The sequence below is a fragment of the Microtus pennsylvanicus genome, chromosome X (assembly GCF_037038515.1).
Source record: "Microtus pennsylvanicus isolate mMicPen1 chromosome X, mMicPen1.hap1, whole genome shotgun sequence".
Taxonomy (NCBI): Eukaryota; Metazoa; Chordata; class Mammalia; order Rodentia; family Cricetidae; genus Microtus; species Microtus pennsylvanicus.
This window is the reverse complement of record NC_134601.1, coordinates 31325805-31345291: the sequence shown is the minus strand read 5'-3', so window position 1 is coordinate 31345291 and position 19487 is coordinate 31325805. Positions and strand designations below refer to the sequence as shown.

The 19487-nt window shown below is 37.7% G+C and overlaps 2 protein-coding genes across 2 annotated transcripts in view; one reads left to right on the top strand and one right to left on the bottom strand.

Annotated features, from left to right (window-relative positions):
* Il1rapl2 (interleukin 1 receptor accessory protein like 2) overlaps positions 1-19487 on the bottom strand; it is a 1189456-nt gene that overhangs the window by 532412 nt on the left and 637557 nt on the right. The window contains exon 4 of the mRNA XM_075958150.1: positions 1620-1806. Within this exon, the coding sequence (XP_075814265.1) occupies positions 1620-1806 (187 nt within the window). The remainder of the gene's footprint in view (positions 1-1619; positions 1807-19487) is intronic.
* On the top strand, positions 17428-18656 carry Tex13a (testis expressed 13A). The gene is made up of 2 exons (XM_075958716.1): positions 17428-17886; positions 17988-18656. The coding sequence occupies exons 1-2, from the start codon at positions 17428-17430 to the stop codon at positions 18654-18656; spliced, it is 1128 nt and encodes a 375-aa protein (XP_075814831.1).

Sequence of the window (19487 nt, the reverse complement as noted above, 5' to 3'; positions counted from 1 at the left end):
GATAGAGAACAAGCTAATTACAGGGAATGGCATATAAGAATTACTTAAGATGTACGAAGGAGGTTGATGATAGCATGAAAGGTCCCTTTAAATTATTTATAGTCTGCCTGAAGGAATGAATGTTATTTGTAATAACTGTCCCTGCTAAGAAAAAAGAAAGAATGAAAGTCATAGTTGAGTACATATAGTATGTGCTGGTGAGTTCTTCCAGGTGTAAAAACAAAAAATGTTTCCAAAGGTAAAATGTCCTAGCAGTTTTAAATATTCAGGTATAGGGATCCACAGGAAGAGTAGGATCAGACAATCCGGCAGAAACCACCAAATTCAACTCTTGTAATTTGGTCTAATAATGTGCACATCACCTATGAAAAAATGTACTTGATCACTTGTAACTATCATATAAAAATCTGTATAGAGTAGCGACTTCTGTGGTCAAGAAAATGTTTGCGTCTGGGCAGTGGTGGTGTACACCTTTCATTCCAGCATTTAGACGGCAGAGGCAGGCAGATCACTGTGAGTTCAAGGGCAGCCTGGTCTACAGAACTATTTCCAGGACAGCTATGACTATACAGAGACACACTGTCTCTAAAATACCCCCCCAAAGAAAGACAGAAGATGAAAGAAAGTAAGAAAGGAAAAGACAAGGAATGAAGAAAGGAAGGATGAAAGAAAAAAAGAAAGAAAGGAAGGAAAAGAAAATGTTTCAGGGCTATAAGTATCATCCAGGATTTTAGCAAGAATTCAATGACAGAATTATGTAATTATTCTCTGCTTCCCTACTATGCCTGCCCTTTGTGCTATAGTCTAGGCCCAGTGTACCTGAAGGCCTGATTCTACCTATTGCTTTTGTCCTGTGTTCTAATGGAAGTAGGAGTCAACTAACTTCAGAAATGCAGGCAGGTGTTAAGAGGGGCTATGTTACTTATTCTAGCCTCCTTTTTTCTTGTCTATCATCTTCATATGTTCTTCTCTAGCTATTAATCTTGGAAGAACACCTTCATTCTTGCTGGGTTCCAGTAACAGCTCCTCAGGAGTAACAATCAACAGCTTCCTCTCCTGTTGATTCCCTCAATATTGCCTCTACCTCAGTAAATACACTCCACATACAATGTCCTTCCTTTGAACCTCTGAACATAGCTTATGCCTGGTTAATCCTCCTCTGGTGTTCACATGAATAGAACAAAGCCCACTTGTCATTTCTGCCTCCACCGCAGTAGCTCACACTGTTCATCATGGTAACAATGGTTATCCTTCATAGGTGTTTTTAGTACTTTTCTTCCTCATGGTACACAAGATACCTATATCAATAAACTAATTTGTTTTACATTTTATCTAAATATTTACCCTTCTTCTTTGCTGAGGTGGTAATTTTATTTCTTAACAGTTGGGGAAATTGGGATAGCTTCTGACATTTGCTGATGGAAATCCACAAAAGTCAGTGGAATATAGGCATATAGGAGTCACACCTCTAAGTTTTTTTTTTTTTTTTTTTGCTGTAAATCTGTTGATTCTTCTCAGCAAGCTGTTTAATACCAGAAACTGGTAATAAAATGCCCATCCCCAAGGCTGCTATTAATTAAGTCTTTAAAAAATGTTTATTTGACACCATGCTGAATTACCTTGTACCATACAACATCAGGTTCCTGATCGGACTTCTTAAAATCTTCCATATCTGGGCAGGAGATCTCCTTTCTTTTAGTAACTTCAGATTTCTCTAAGTAGCGGATCCTGCTATTGTAACAGAGGCCTGATTCATTCTCGGCAACAGTCAAGGACATTGACACCTTCATGCAGTATGTGGAGTTTCTGTAGGAAGAGAAAAATAAGAAAATGACTTTACTGGCTGTTTACAACTTCTGTACTCTATACATTTCAAGAGTATTGACTTTTCCATTTAGGGCATTGCCTAAAAATGAGAAACATCATCAAATCAACACACAGCAACTTTCTTCTTCAACCAACAGAATGGTGTGGAGCAAAAACGGTATGGAGAATATTCCTGATTATGAGATAGCTACAGAGCTGTGAAGGTAAGATGTAGCAATCTATGAATCTGTAACATTGTCAGACTTCTCTCCTAGCAATCGATATTGCTCCCTTGAAACTTTGAAAAGAAATCTGTGGGAATTTTGCCAGAACTGTGGTTATAGCCATTTCTACACTTCAGCTATGTTTGACAGTTCTCCCGGAGATTGTTGAACTTAACAGTGCTTTCTACCCGTAACATTTCATTCTCTAAGATACATATAGGAACCAAGATTGACACACAAAGGATACCTATTAACATATGTAGAATTTCTTTTGCTTCCATTTTTATTATCATAAAAAAGATTGTGGTGAATATACTTCTATACACAACATTATACCTTCTGTCCCAAGGGTAGAATCACTAAATTAACAGAAATACGTATTTCTAGTTGAGTTTGAGATCATCATTACTTATCACAATATGAATTGTTTTTCATGCCCAAGAGTCAGTTAGTGGTGACCACAGTTCTCTGAAGTAACAATATGGACTCCTACATTTGGAGGTCTCAGGAGAAAGAAAGCCCCCTTACTTCTTTGAATAGTTGACTATAACTGTTGCCTTGACAGCATCTACAATCACCTAGGAGAACTAACCGCTGAACATAATTCCATGAATTGGTGCTTCCCGTGTTCAGGGGAAGTCTTCCTACAAGAAATTCATCCTAAAAACATACATAGCTGTATAAAGTGTTTGTTGAAATATGCTAATGGTAGGACATCCTACCCCTAGACAAAACTCTATAGTCAACTAATAGTCATTAGACTATTAAACTAATAGTCATTAGACTAAGAAAGGGAGAAATAGCTTCTCCTAGGGATGAATGCCTAATAAGTTACCCAATACAAAAGAATCCAGCCCTGAAACCATATGCACATGAACAACAAAAGTAGACCCAGAAGATTGGATTTATATATTTGTGCATCTATATGGATATAATGATAATAATCAAAGAAAAAGAAACTATCAGTTTGAGAGGGAGGGAGGAAATAGGAGGAACTGTAGGAAAGAGACATAGGGGGCTAGAAGGAGGAAAGGGAAAGGGGAGAGTGATAAAACTACATTTTAATTTCAGGTATATTTAGAATCAATTACAATAAAAAGAAAATAAATAATTAATAATATTTAAAATAAATAAACAAAAAGAAAGCATCTTATCTAGTAGAGTGTGTCTAAATGGAGTTAATCCTGCCCACCAGCACCATGACATTAGAGGGATTTAAACACTGAAATTTGTCATCTGGCCACATTACAAATCACGTGAATTGATGAAGTTATTATGTGAGGATATCTAGGGTTGAAAGTTTTGCTTTCCTGAAAGTTGGGTATAGGGACCTCATAATTGAACAAACAAGAGTAAGTCCTGGCATCAACCCGACATCTCCACATTTACATGTGCTTCCTGCATACCCACATAAACACACACACACACGCAAAAATGTTTATGTGCCCACACTCACACCGCATACACAGATACATACATAAATGAGAATAGAAACACAAAGGTAAAAATCTATTTGACTAATTTGGTTAATTTCAAACAAATGAATAAATATTTCATCTTTGCCTCTTTGTATACATGATGCTTCACTATGCAGACCAGAAAATGTCAATCACACAGAGGTAAATGGCAATGTATGAGAGAAGAGATCAGAAGCAACTTGACAAGGCTGAGAAGGGCAACTGCAAATTGTGGCAGAAGTGTTTAGTCTTTCTTTCTGGAGGATATTTCAGGACCACATCTAAAGTAACATTAACTCACTGCTAGAAATACAAAGTGTCAAGTGTAGCTCTTCAAAGTGAAGTAGTTGTATAATTCTATATCACACAGAATTAACGTGCCAACCACAATTTTGAAGAGGGCCTCAAATGGCTGGTGCTATGCCTACTGTTTAGTGGTCATTCATTGAAATTTTACAACATCCCAAACAAACAAAACACAGGAAAGCTGATGGCTGTACACATTAGGTTTACAAATAAATGTGATCAAACATTTATATTTATAGCAGACAGAAACCATTAAGTCAAAATGGGGAGCTCAGCTGACTGGGGAGTGCTCAACTCCAAGTGATATACCAACAACATAACCCCTAAACCTAAGGTCCAGGGAACATTTTTGAAGAAGGAGCAGGAAGATTGTAAGGGCCAGAGGACAAGGATGTCTGCTAGGAGACCAAGTCTTCCTTATTTGACAGGAAAGTTATACCCACAAAATCTCAAAAATATGCTCACCGAAATGAGACACCAGGTGATATATTAACTTGGGTGTGGGAAACCTCTCAAGTCCCTGTCTATAGGAAATTAATGGCTGCCAAGAGAAAGAGATTTAGTTTTTCCCTGGGATGAGCTCCCATGTGGATTATCAAATCCCAGGTGGTCAGTCCTAAAAATGGTGCGTACAAGCAACAGTAAATACAATCAGCAGGCATATGCATATGTATGTGTGGGGTGTGAGTGTGTGTGAGAGAAAGACAGACAGACAGACAAAGACAAAGAGAATAATTAAAGAAGAGTTCATGAATATGAGAGGAAGTAGAAATGGGTGGTACATAGGTAGAGTTAAAAGATAACGAGGGCTAAGAATGATGTAAAAAAATATTTTCCATATTAAATTCTCAAAAGATTTTCAATTAAAACTTAAAAGTTTGTTTACATTTTTAAAGTAGAAATGTAATAATGCATGCCCTTTCCAGACAATAGTGTCAAATAAAATATCTAAAATACCCAGCATATATTTGTTAAATATTAGGTATTAAATACATTTTAACTACAAAACCAGAATTTTAGTATAGCTTACATTGCTATCTATATCACCAATAAATAATAACAATGATAGTATATAACTATCACAAGCAATCACTACTATATTTGCAGTGGGATGAGGTAGGACACAAGGTCAGGACTGCTACTTGACAGGAAATCTTCGGAACGTGGTAATTTGGGGAACAAATCTAATACCAGAGGACCAGGAAAGTTTGAAAGGATCAAAAAGATACACTGAATTAGATACAAAAAGGAAAATGGATGAAAAACAAAAAACTTCCAGGTACCATAAAATACTAGCTACAAGACAAAGGTCATAACTTTGGAGGTCAAAGGGTTAATGATAGTCCACTAAATTTTCTGGGGGCTTCTTAGACAAATGTTTCCTCTAATAAAACCCAGACCTCCAGGCAAAGCTTTTCAGGCACAAGAGATGCTCTCATCTGTTCATTCTCCGAAGATTAAATGATTTAGGCCCTGCCAGCAGTACTTGTATTAACTTGGGGTGACTGTAAGGGCAGGGGACTCACCCTGAAGGTGGCTGATGAGTTGCAGGAGGAGAGGGTTCAATCCTCCCTAACCCTTAACACACAAAAAACCTTAGTCCAGGGCCCTGGATGGACTCCCTCTGGCTCTTGTCACTTGCATGCCAATTGAGGCTGACAAATTGCTTGTTAACCCATGAACAGGCCCTAAGATGAAGTTGTTGGTGATACCCAAGGTCCCAGGAACTCAAAGACAAGGCGGAATTTGAGTCCTGTTGTCATCATGGCTGACCTAGTAGAAGTGTGATCAAGGCTCCCTGAATGTCTGAGATTCCAGTTGATTTTTATTAGTCATATAATCCAGCCCTGGCACAGTTCCTGCTAACAATCTTGCATTATTTAGATTTTATTTTGAAAATTGCCCTCGGGCCAGTTCTATTTAAAAATTTTCCCGCAGGTGGGGCCTAAAAATGTTACTTTTCTTTCATTAGGAACAATTAGCGCTATGCAAGTTGAGGAGGCAGACTGACTAGTTTGCAAGAATAAGGATCACAAATTTTCTCTCTCCCCCCCCCTTCACATCCCAAGGGGGACAAAAAAACACATTCTGAATTAATGTAAGGAAAGGGCCTTCACAGTGATGGCTTACACTTACTTGCATCTGTAATCTTTGCAGGTAGAGTTACTCTCAGTAACCATAAAGGAATTGTTCCAGGATGCTACAACACACCTCTAAAGCAAAACCTTTCAGATGTTCAAGCTTATTTTTAATATAAGATGACCTTACATTTGCCTGTACCCTATACACATTCTCTAGGATACTTTAAATCATTTCTAAATGACTTTTAACTAATGAAATGTGGATGCTATATAAATATGTAAATAATATCTATACTATATTATCTAGGGAATACTGACAAGAAGTCAGCACAAGTTCAGTACAAATGCAATTATTTATTTTTAAGAATCTTCGGGTCATGGCTATTTGGATCCATGAATGTAGAACACATGAAACAGAATAGCTGACTGTATTTCCACATCTTTTATGATAGTTTATTCTACCGGTATGTGGGAAAATGAGAAGGCAAGGTAAGTATCATCTAAAAGGAATAAAATGCAAACAAGAAAAAGATTTCAAAATATAGCTCTGTTAAGCATATCTATCTAGGACCAAGATCTCTTGGTTACTACTCTCAGAAATTGTTGCTAACATTGCTTAACTGCCAAACTAACTTGTGGTTAGCCATGCCAACTTCGTAAGCTGAGAGAATAAGAAGTAGATTCTTGTAGATAATGTATTAAGAATAATTCGACTAACATGTGTTAATCTGTTGCAAGTTTTTGAATAAACATCACAGTTTTCTAAACAAAAGTGTAATTGCAGCTAGCTTAAATTGTATTTTTTGCTTGTTTTTTCTTTCAAAGGCAGTTCTAAGAAGGAATGTTGATTAAACTTAGTTTCTCTGGGGAAAAGGCAAGTCTTGAGCTCTCATTGAAAAAACCAAAATACCTATTATAACTCACATTATAGAACTTGTTTATATTACAAAATCTAAAGTATTATTTGAGTATATATGATTTTGTGTAATGTGTGGGTTAACCAAGTGTCAAGAATCTAAAGAATTATAAAAAAATGTATACCTAAAAATAGAAGCGTTAGCAAAATGACTTAGGATATAGCTAAACTCTTTTTAAATAGAAGCATTAGTAAAATGACTTAAGATATAGCTAAACTCTTTTTAAATAGGTCCTTTCACAGTCTTATTTCCTTTAAAAATATTTTCTTTGCGAATTCCAGAAATATCTAGTGATTAACAAACTAAAACACACACGCGCGCACACAAAAACTTCTTGACATTTTAAAAAACGTAAATTGGAACAGGAGAGATGACTCTTCAGTTAAGAAGTACCCACTATTTTTGGAGGACCCAGGTTCAATTCCAGCACCCACATGGCCAGTCACAACCTTATATAACTCCAGTTCCAAGGGATGCAATACCCTCCTCTGACCTCCATGGGCACCAGGGTTTCACATAGTACACAAACATACACACACACACACACAGGCAAAATGCTTATGTACAAATATAAAAATTATAAAAACTAAAAATGCAAATTGATTAAGATATATATATAACTACAAGTCAATTACAGTTGTTAGAGGAGACTGTTCTTCTCCAAACATAAAACAAGTAGAAAATTTTGAGAGCCTTTGCTGATTTTTCACTCTTCATAATTTATTAGTCAAAGAAGGCTTTGCTGAAAATATCTTTAATTATTTTATATTTATCTACTTTATTTTATGAATGTGGGTGAGTGTTTTGATCATGTGCATGCATGTCTGTGTAGCACATGCATGCCTGGTGCCTGTGAATATTAGAAGACAGTATCAGATCCCATGGAATCAGAGTTACTGTCAGTTGTGAACTCCCACGTGGGTATTAGGAACTGAACCTGAGTTCTTTGCAAGAATATCAAGTGCTCTTAACCACTGAGTCATCTCTCCAGGTCTTGGAAATATATTTGAACTTAGTGCACAGTCAACTTTAAGACTAATACAAATTCTAACTACACAAAAGTACAAGCATGAAATATAAATGCAGTGAAACTCCAAATGAGGGCAAATTAACAAATTTATTGATGTCATTCAATAAAAAAGTCCTACATAATCATTAAAATGATAGGTATTTGTTATATACATTGAAACATAATTGAAAGTCTAATGTAAGAATAAAAAGTATTTATGCTGTAAAAGATTTTGGGAGAAATACAAGGTCATTTGAGAAAAATCCCCTTTGTGTTTTCATTCTGTTAAATACTTTTAGTTTGTCAAGCTGTGAAGAGTTTAGAGATTTTTGCTTTTTCTAAGATGCTTTGTCAAACAGATAATTTATTTACAGACGATGTAAATAAATAAGGATGTGTTGGAAGTATGAACAGCAAGTAATTTCTCAAGTGCTTTGATCTTCCAGTGACATAAATATCCAGCCTTTGGCATGCTACTGTTAATCTCCAATTCAGAATTATCCACTTATTTCTAGAACTAAAAGGTTTATGGTACGGTTAGGGAATATGTGAAGTTAACTCTAGGCAATGAAATGAACTGTACTTGAGAAATTTGCTTGCAGAACCAGATATTTGGGTTCAAATCTTTCCTCTATTGTGTCCTAACAATGGGTCTTTGGCCAGGTGACTACGTCTCAGGTTTTGGTATATAAAAAATGAGAATAGTAAAAGCAACTGGGTTTATAGGGTTATTATACTTCCAAACGTCAGGATTGTAAGGTCTGACATTTTGATGGATTTTTCAACTAACAAGTCAGTCTGCCGGGTTCATGAATACTTATAGAAGACACGAGACTTCCAGGTCATAATTCATAAACAGTAAATTAGTAGTGGCAATGCAGAGCACCAGTATTTGGTTGGTGACTCAAAAAAAGCCTATATTCCATATGATAACATGGAGGGGATCATTGTAAGCAATACATTACCTACAGTGGAAGAATCTCAAGCTTACGAAACACTTATCTTTTACAATGGGTCATAGGAATTCCAGCTCTTTGCTATACAGCTAACTACATTCTCTTTTTTTCCAACCACTGCTCCAAAAAGGAGAACAAGCAACCTTGTTCTTCAGTTTAGAGGAAGATGTTTCTTGCAGTTTCCTAAATTGTTCTCTTTACATATGGCTTTTAAAAATATGATATTATATTTATTAAAAAACTTTATTTTTACCCATGTGAAGGTGCCCATAAAAGATTAAAAGAGAGACCTAGATGTCCTAGAGCTGGAGTTACAGGTGACTGTGAGTTGTCCAATATGGGTTCTGGGAACTAAACTCAGGTATCCTGGAAAAGCAGAAATTTTCTTTTTTTTTCTTTTGTTTTGCTTCGTGCTTTTTTTTTTTTTTAACATGATTTCTCTGTATAGCAGTCCTGCCTGTTCCGAAAGCTGCTTTGTAGACCAGGGTGGCCTGGAACCCACAGACTTCTCTGCTTGTCTCTGCCTCTGCCGTGATTAAAGCCATGTGCCACCATTGCCAGGCTCAATGGTTCTTAATTGTTGAGCCATTACTCTAGTTCTTCCATATACATAGTTTTGAAAAGGAAATCCAAAACAAAGGGTATTCTCCTCATAAGGCCTATAAAATATGTGACAGAACTAAGGCAAATTCTCTTGGAATAGTGAGGCACTTTACAGAAAGCATTGAGTATGGTGTCTCATATGTTCTAGGTGTCCCAATACAAATGAACTCCGTTAGCAACTACAACCGTATTATGCAAGCTGTAAACTACATGAGTAGATTTTGTATTCTGTGTTACTGTTTTCAAAAACAGATAAGAGATCAGAATCTAGTAAATATGTGTGTGTGTGTGTATACAGTACTTGCTAAAGATAATTTTAGCCTGAAAATACGGTGTCATTCACTATTGAGCAATGGATGTAGCTTGGTGGTACAGTACTTGGCTGGCATGTGCAAGACCCTGTGGTTGTTCCCAGCACACTTATGTATACACACACATGCATAAATATGTATATGTGTGAGTGTGTGTGTTCTAAATTCAAAACACACTAAAATATTTAGGTACTTGTTATTAAAGTCAGATATACTTTTAAAATAATTAGCTATTACACACTTTTTTTAATTTATCTATTTATTTATTAAATATTTCTGCCTCCTCCCCAACACCGCCTCCCATTTCCCTCCTCCTCCCCCAATCAAGTCCCCCTCCCTCGTCATCCCAAAGAGCAATCAGGGTTCCCTGCCCTGTGGGAAGTCCAAGGACCACCCACCTCCATCCAGGTCTAGTAAGGTGAGCATCCAAACTGCCTAGGCTCCCACAAAGCCAGTATGTGCAGTAGGATCAAAAACCCACTGCCATTGTTCTTGAGTTCTCAGTAGTCCTCATTGTCCGCTATGTTCAGCTAGTCCAGTTTTATCCCAGGTTTTTTCAGACCCAGGCCAGCTGGCCTTAGTGGGTTCCCGATAGAACATCCCCATTGCCTCAGTGTGTGGGTGCACCCCTCACGGTCCTGAGTTCCTTGTTAGTGCTCTCTCTCCTTCTGCTCCTGATTTGGACCTTGAGATTTCAGTTCTGTGCTCCAATGTGGGTCTCTGTCTCTGTCTCCTTACACACGTATTTAACAGCTATTAATAAAACAAAACCTGAGATTCTTGAATGTTTCCAGCGATGAGTTCACATTAACATAACTAGGAAAAACAACTATAATCTGCCCCATAAAAGCCCAGTGATCTGACTCATAAGGATTGATTGAGGGGGCATGACCAAGCATAATTAACAGAATTAACTATCTCCATTCAACACTACCATCTACATTATAGTAGGAGTACTCCCTGTGCTTTTGTTTGAAGATATATTTAAAAATTACAATTGGTATGCATTAGCTCATAATAAAAAGTTTTTCATAGATATATAGACAACAGTGTTTTGTGGAACTACCATAACATCCCTGAACAGTCTTTCTATAAGTTTCACTGACTATAAAAATTATTGATCATTTTCCCATTGCTTTTTATTTATATTATGTTGATATATTCACACATCAATGTTTCTTCATGATTATTCGCATAGAGGTTTTACCTTATTGCCTTATTTATACTGCAAACTCTTCAAAAACACATCTTTCCTTAGATGTACCTCTCTCTCTCTATGTAGTCGATAAGATCATTCTTCCTGCCTTTGTGTTGAAATTGTCTAACTTAAATGACTAGATAACTAAATTACCAAGCCATATGCCTCCATGATCTCTTATCTGATCTCTGTTTGCTCAACATTGTCTGAGCTCTTGGAAGACTTGTGAATATTCTAAAGTTTTATTTGCCTGCTATCACATGACTTCTGCCCTAGTAGCCCTACCATTTTCCTCTCACTGGACTCAGTAAAGCTACCTTATCAGACAAGCCCAATGACCCTTGTTTACCTTCATCCTGTCTGAATTTCATGTATTATTTGTAAGACGACCATTTATTTCACCTTATCATCTCCCTTATTTCAAAATATCTTCCTCTGTCTGATTCTCTGCCTAGAAACACCTATCCCTTATCCACTCTTCTCAGGCTTTCTTCAAAATGCTGAGCATTCTTCTAAAGGCTTCAGGGATTTTTGTTCTGCTTCTTTTTAATTGTTTTCCTTTTTTATTAAAAAATTACTTTTTATTTTACATATCAACCCTACTTCCCCTTTCTCCCATTCTCCTGCCCCCCCCCCCCATCTCCTTCCTTCCCATTCCCCGTCTGTCCCTCAGAGGGGGTAAGACCTTCCTTGGTGAGTCAATAAAGTCTGGCATACCAACTTGAGTCAGGGCCAAGTCTTAATGCCCCCATATTTAGGATGAGCAAGGTATCCCTCCACAGGGAATGGGCTCCCAAAAGCCAGATCATGCACCTGGCATAGGTCCAGGTGTCACTGCCAGCCGCCCCGAACAGAACAAGCTACATAATCATCACCCACATTCAGCGGGTCTAGTTTGGCCCCATATAGGCTTTCTGGCTGTCAGTCCATAGTCTGTGAACTCTCACTAGCTTGGGTCAGTTGTCTCTTTGGTTTTCTTCCATGGTGTTCTTGACCCCTCTTGTTCATATGATTCCTCCTCCGTCTCTTCAACTGAACTATAGGAGCTCAGCCCAGCGCTTGGCTGTGGGTCATTGTATCTCCTTCCATCAGAGACTAGATGTAGGTTCTATGATAACAATTAGGATAGCTATTAATCTGATTAAAGAAGAAGGCCCTTTCAGATACCCTCTCCACTATCCCTAGGAGTTTTAGCTGGGGTTATCCTTGAGAATTCCTGAGAGTTTCTATAACATCAGATTTCTCCCTAACTCCATAATGGCTATCTCTATCAAGATATCTCTTTCATTGTTTTCTCCCCCACCCCCACCATTCTTCCCCTAACTCGATCTTCTTCATCCCTCATGTTCTCACCCCCCATCAGCTCCCTTCTACCCACCCACTCCCAGTTTACTCAAGATATCTTAACTATTTTCCTTCCTGGAGTCCTGCATATATGTCCCTCTTAGGGTTCACCTTTTTACCTAGCTTCTCTGGGATTATGGATTGTAGCATGGTTATCCTTTTCTTTACATCTAATAACCACTTATGAGTGAATGCATACCATGTTTGTCTTTCTGGGTCTGGATTACATCACATAGAATGATTTTTTTCTAGTTCCATTCAAAGAAATTGAAGAAGATACCAGAAAACGGGACGATCTCCCATGTTATTGGAAAGGTAGGATTAACAGTAAAAATGGCAGTCTTACTAAAAGCAATCTACAGATTTAATACAATCCCCATCAAAATCCCAACACAGTTCTTCACAGACCTCACAAGAACAATACTCAACTTCATATGGAAAAACAAAATCCCAGGAGAGCCAAAACAATCCTGTGCATCAGCATTCCTGACTTCAAGATCTACTATGGAGCTACAAAAATAAAATCAGTTTTGTATTGGCATAAAAACAGATATGTGGATCAATGGACTTGAAGACCCTGATACTGATCAACATACCTATTAACACCTGATTTTTGACAAAGAAGCCAAAAGTGTACAATGGAAAAAAGAAAGTATCTTTAGCAAATGGTGCTAGCATAGCTGTTTGTTGACATGTAGAAGAATGCAAATAGATCTATATCTATCTCCATACAGAAAACTCAAGTCCAAGTGGATCAAAGACTTTAACATAAATCTAGTTACACTGAACATGATAGAAGAGAAAGTGGGAAGTATCCTTGAATTCATGGGTACAGGAGATCACTTCTTAAATATAACAACAGTAGTACAGACTCTGAGGGCAACAATGAATAAATGGAACCTCCTGAAACTGAGGAGCTTCTGTAAGGCAAAGGACATAGTAAATAAGACAAAACAGCAGTCTAGAGAATGGGAAAAGATCTTCACCAACCCCATATCTGACAAAGGGCTAACTTCCAATACATATAAGGAATTCCATAAACTAGACATCAAAATACCAAATAATATAATTTAAAATAGGGGTATAGATCTAAACATAATTCTCAACAGAAGAAACTCAAATAGCTGAAAGACAGTTAAGGAATTACTCAACATCCTTAACCATCAGGGAAATGCAAATCAAAACAACTCTGAGAAACTATCTTACACCTATCAGAATGGTTAAGATCAAACCATTGATGACAGGTTATACTGAAGAGGATGTGGATTAAGAGGAACAATATTCCATTGCTGGTAGAGGTGCAATCTTGTTCAACCACTTTGGAAATCAGTATGATGATTTCTCAGAAAATTGGGAGTCAATCTACCTCAAGATCCAGCAATACTACTCTTGGGCATATACCCAAAGTCTACACAGTCATACCACATAGACATTTGCCCATCTATGTTCATAGCAGCATTATTTGTAATAGCCAAAACTTCATTTTATTTTCTATCCCTCTAAACTTTATTTCCAGCAACTTTATCCAAGTGACTAGTGACTCGATCTTAGTCACAACAATGCACTGAACATATAAAATCATGTATATGTGTCCAATTCCTCTTAAATCCTCCCTTTTAAATTCCTTGCCAGTACAACAAACTAAGAGCTAAAACATAATTCTCATAAACAAACTTACTGAGTCAGGAAATGATCTTTTCCTGCAGTCTGAATTTCCTTTTGTACTAGGTATTATGATTAAGAGTATCTCTAGTCACACCACCTAATTTCTCAAGTTGAATGCCTCAGAATTAATAGAAAAAGAAAAAATGATAAAAACAGAAAAGCAAGAGATCAAAATATTCTTATTTACAGATAATCATCATCTTGCATTTTAAAAGTTCTTGAAGACTCCATCAGAAATCACTTAGACCATATTCATAATCTCAAGACAAAATCAACAACAGAAAAACCAGCCTTTCTATTCATAGATAATGAACTTGTAAAGAATGAATTTAGGTTTAGAAAATTGCCTATTTACAACAGAGTTTAAAATACCTAAGAATAAGCCTGACTAAGAGGAGCAATACACTTATAATAAATCATTAATATTCTGAAGAATGTTATTAAAGAAGGCACTAGAAGATGCTACAACCTGTCTGTTTAAAAATATATGATGTACAGATTCAACCTAGTCATCCTCAAAATTCCAAATGTTTTCTTCATAGAACTAAGTAATAATAATAATTAATAATAATCTAAAGTATGTTAGAAAGAATAAATATTCCAAATAGCCAAAGTAATCAAAGCAGAAAAACAATACTAGAGGTATCACAATGAGTCTCAATTTATACTAAAAATCTATAGCAACAAAACTTTTATGTTGCTAGAACAAAGCCAGAAATGTATATCAATAAAATAGAAAAAAAAAGGATACAGAAACAAATTCATGAAGCCACAGCCATCTAATTGCTGGCAAATGTGTCAAGATACATATTGAATTAAAGATAGCCTCTTCAACAAATGTCACCGGGAAAACAGAATATCTACATGTAGATGATTGAAAATAGATTGCTATCTCTCACCATGTACAAAAATTAATTGAAAAAGGATGAAAGACCTAAATGTAACACCTGAAATGTCAAAACTGCTAGGGGAAAACATTTTGACATCTAGGAAGTATAAGCAACAACCTTCTGAGCAGGAATCCAATAACATAGTAAATAATAGCAAGAATTGAAAAATTAGAATTCTGTGAAATTAGAAAGCTTCTACACAGTAAAGGGAAGAACCAGGAGAATGAAGAGGAAGCTACATTACAAAAATATGTAAATTATGTATTATGTAAAATATTAATATCTAGAACAAAATTAAACACAAGAAAAAAATTTCCAAGTTGATAGATAAACTAAAGAACTGAATAATCCATTCTTGAAAGAAGAAATACAAATGGCCAATAAACATCAGGGAAAGTGTTTAATATACTCAGCAATCAGGGAAATGCCAATTCAAGCTTCCTTAAGAGTCCATCTTTCTACAAAGAACTAACTACAAGTAACTAAGAAATGCTGAGAGAGGGAGAAACTGTCTTTCCTAAGGAAAAGCACAATAATTGTTTATCCAATATCAAATTCTAGGCCTTAAAACACAGAGCTATTATATGAACTAAGCAGGATATATTTAGGAACATGTATTCATATATAACATGTAATGAAAAATGAGGCTATGAATTTGGTACCGGTCAAGGAGAGGTACATAGGTGGGTTTTGAAGAAGAACAATAAGAGAAAAATGTAATCATATTATAATCTAAAAAATAAAATAAGTAGTAAAAATTTGGTTATACACAGTAAAATATTATGTGGCCATAAGAAGAATAAAATTAGGATATGTGGGAGAATATTGAGCAATTGATCATTACATTAAATAATACAAGCCAGAGTCTAAAAATGAAATGTGTTTTCTCTTATTTTTGAATATTAAATTTTTACAGATGCATAAACACATACAAACAAAAAAGAGATTAGCATAAGTGTGAAAAGGGGAGAAGGAAAGGTATGTAGGTCCGGACAGATATGCTCACAATATATTATAACATGGATGAAATTATTATAAATTCCAGAATGATAGATTAAATGCATATGAATAAAAATAATAAATTTATTAAAAGAAAGAAATCAATCTGAAAATACTATTGTTACATGATTCCAAATGTATTTTTTTTCCTGGGAAAGACAAAAACTATGGACCTAATAAAAATGATCACTGGCTGTCCAAGTACTGGGGTGAATGTAGGGTGGGGTGATGAATAGTTGAAGAATTAAAAATGATAGATACACATATATTTTTCAAATCCTATAGACTGCATTATTCTGGATGAATGTTCATCTGAACTTTAATTAATAATGTATTAAATTAGCTTTGTAATTTTAACCAGTTAAACTAATAATGGTGTTGGAGACAAAGTAGATGGAAAATGGTTTCTGCTCAATTTTCCAAAAATGCAGAATGACTTAAAAATGCCTATTAATTCTTTTAAATGCAAAAACCCCACTTCAAATTAAAATAATAAAAATGAGAAGGTAAGTAAGTTAAATAAAGAAAAGATCAATCCGAGGTCCTCTCCATAGATTTCCTAGTTATCCACAATGAATTTGATGTGCAAACAAACCTTAACTTAAAAGGGTTAGAAAGAGCTGGTTTTCTACCAGTTACAATTGGATGGTTTTCAACCAGTCCAGGCAGCCAAGTGATCCAACAACCAAATGCCTAGCTACAATCCATCAGGTGCTTTCTCTCCATCCAGGCTTATCTAACTCACCATTTTTTTCTGATGACTGGATTGCTCGGAACTTTCATCTGGTTCTTAATATGCTGAACCCATGAATTATCATTTATATCAATAAATTTTAATTTGCCTATATTTTTTCCAGTTTTTATTGGGAAGTAGGGTTTTTTGTTGTCTTACTTTTTAGAAAGAGTTTGGTAATGGAAGTCTTTAGACATGCCTTGCAACATTGTAGCTCCAGGAAGGGCCACGTGAGTCTTTTGTGTAGGGTGAACTCCCTGGCAAGAAGAGGAGCAAGAATTTTAAATCTTTTTTTTTTCATAGAGTTTCAGTTCCTTTGGTTTCAAGTCTTTTCTGTCCCCTTCTTCCCCCACATGACTTCAAGGATGTTTCCCTTACTTCCAAGGAGGTGTAGAGACCATCTAGTTCTCCCTATTATTTTCACAGTCTGGAAGTTAGAATAGTCGTAGATCAAAAACCAGCAGAGTTGGTCTAAAGATTTCCTTTCCCTTAAGTCCTTGGAGAGAGACAGCCTGACAGTCTGAGGTTGTGCTTCCTCTCTTGATGTATGATAGGAAGACCTTGGTGAGACTGCTAAGTGGATCCTATGTTGAGGAGGCAGTTATGGTGGACCTAGAACTCTGTTCATTGACTGGGAAGGTGAGGTCACTTGAGAAATCACTTAAAGAACGGCAGCTACAGAATCCATTATGACATAATAGTTGAGGGGCGGGGCCAGAGAACCTGCTGTGGGGATCAAAAGTGTGCCAGAAGACCAGAGGGAGGGAAGGGGAAGGGATGGGTGGGGAGGGGAGAGCCGGAAAGAACGAAAGGCTGACAGGACATTGACGGTGAGGAGAGATACTAACACCAAGGGACTAAAGAAGCAAGGACGGCAGATTGATTTATTCTCTCAGTGCCAGGAAAAACCAGAAGACACTCAACCATCATGGCCTTGAATCCTGAGGATCTTGGTAGTGGGTTCCGGCACAGCAAGGTGTCGACATTCATCAACGAACAAATGGCCAAGCACGACAAAGGCCCTGATTTCTACCTTGAAAACCTCTCCCTATCCTGGGAAGAGGTGGAAGACAAGCTCAAAGTTATCCTGGAGGATAGCGAGGTGCCTAGCGAGGCTCGTGAAGCCTGTGCTTGGGGCACCTTGGCCTTGGGGGTGCGTTTCGCTCACAGGCAAGGCTGCCTCCAGGGGCACGGGGTGCAGTGGCTACAAGACTTGTCTAGCATGCATAAGGTGTCTCCACTATCCTTGACATCAGACCTAAAGCAGCTCACTCACCAACAAGAGACGGAACGGAAGGAGTTAGCTATCCAGCTTCAAATGGTCCAGGCCAAACTGGAAGAGGTGCAGAGAGAGCGAGACCTGCTGAGACTGAAGATCCTCCAGGCAGTAAGATTTGTCACCTGCTTTTGTTTTACCCTTGCCCACCCCACCCTTATGTGTGTACCCCATTCCCAGAACCGATCTCAACCCTATTCACTTCTCCCCAGGAGCTGAGGGCTCTCCCAGCTGCAGTTAAACCGGCTGTGACCCTTCCTCCAGCTTTTGTCAGAAGAACAGGGACACAATGGTCAGCTGGAAAGGAAAACTTGGCGGAGTTAATGGCTGCTGCTAAAGGAAGACAAGGCAGAGCGGAGATGACAGCCGCTACTATGACAGAGACCGTAACTGGCCCTGAAGAGGCTTCGGAGGAGACCAATGGAAGTATCATGCACCTTCTTGGAGTCATGAAGTGGAAAAATTATCCCTTGAAGAGGCAGAGAGCAGGTGATCTGAGATCGAAGGAATCATCCATGTGCTCTCTCTCCCAGTCCCTGAATCTGAGATCCGCATCCTCCTCTGAACCCATTACTGTCCAACTCCCTGCCTCATTCACATACTCCTATGAAAGCCCCTTCCCAGCCATGCCCACCACATCCCAACTACCGACCATAGACAGACCACCTCAGGTGCATCCCTATCCCATGGCCTGTGAGGTGAGCCACCTGTCTGATTTGGGAATCCACAGAGGAGATCATCAGGAACTACAGAAAGACAAGAGAACAACAGCGTTTCGCAGGCCAGGGGACTGGGACTGCCCTTGGTGTAAAGCTGTGAATTTTTCAAGAAGGGAAAACTGCTTCCACTGTGGGAAGGGAATCTGGCTCCAAAACCCTTAGTGAACTTGGAATTTGAAATAGAACAGAAACAAATCAATGGAATATCATTTTTTTTGGTGGGGGGAGATGGAGGGTACTGGGTACAGTTGTGGAAGGGGAATGGGGGGGGTCAAGAGAATGGGATAAATTTGGGTGTGAGATATTGAGACAGTAGAAATGGTATGGGGAGGCAGAAGTTTTGATTATTTCTGTTGTATTCTATATCATTAGCATTCACAGCCCAGAATAGCTTCTCTCTCTCTCTCTCTCTCTCTCTCTCTCTCTCTCTCTCTCTCTCTCTCTGTGTGTGTGTGTGTGTGTGTTCGATATGCATATGTGTATGTCCTCCCTAGTGTCTGGTAGACCTAGATAGCTGAATATACGGAATCCCTCCCTTTCCAAACACCTAGCCCTTAAGTGATGGAGCCTGAGGGATTTGACCCTGTCTGATTCTTACTGCGGATCTGAAGAGAGGTAGACTCTATAGTCAGGATGTAATTGGATAAAGAGTCCGTGGATCACTGGAAGTCGGGGTCAGCATTGCAAGCAGTGCTTCTGAAGGCCATAGCCCATCCCTGGCCCTGGCTAAGGTAGGGAACAGAACCGGCTGCTTTCCAAACAGTTTTAGATGGATACTAGAGACTCCAGGAGATGACAATTACGAGGAGGCACAGTGCAGTTGATCAGCTGACTACAGAGAACTCAGTCACCTTTTATTTCTTTGCAGTTGTGTTCTTCAAGGTTCTATTTTACCTAGATCCTTTCTCTTTAAGCAAAGAAGTATGTGCCTATTCAGAGAACTAGATCATTCTCAAACATGCAATTTTTCTTTTGTATCTTGATTTTTCTCTT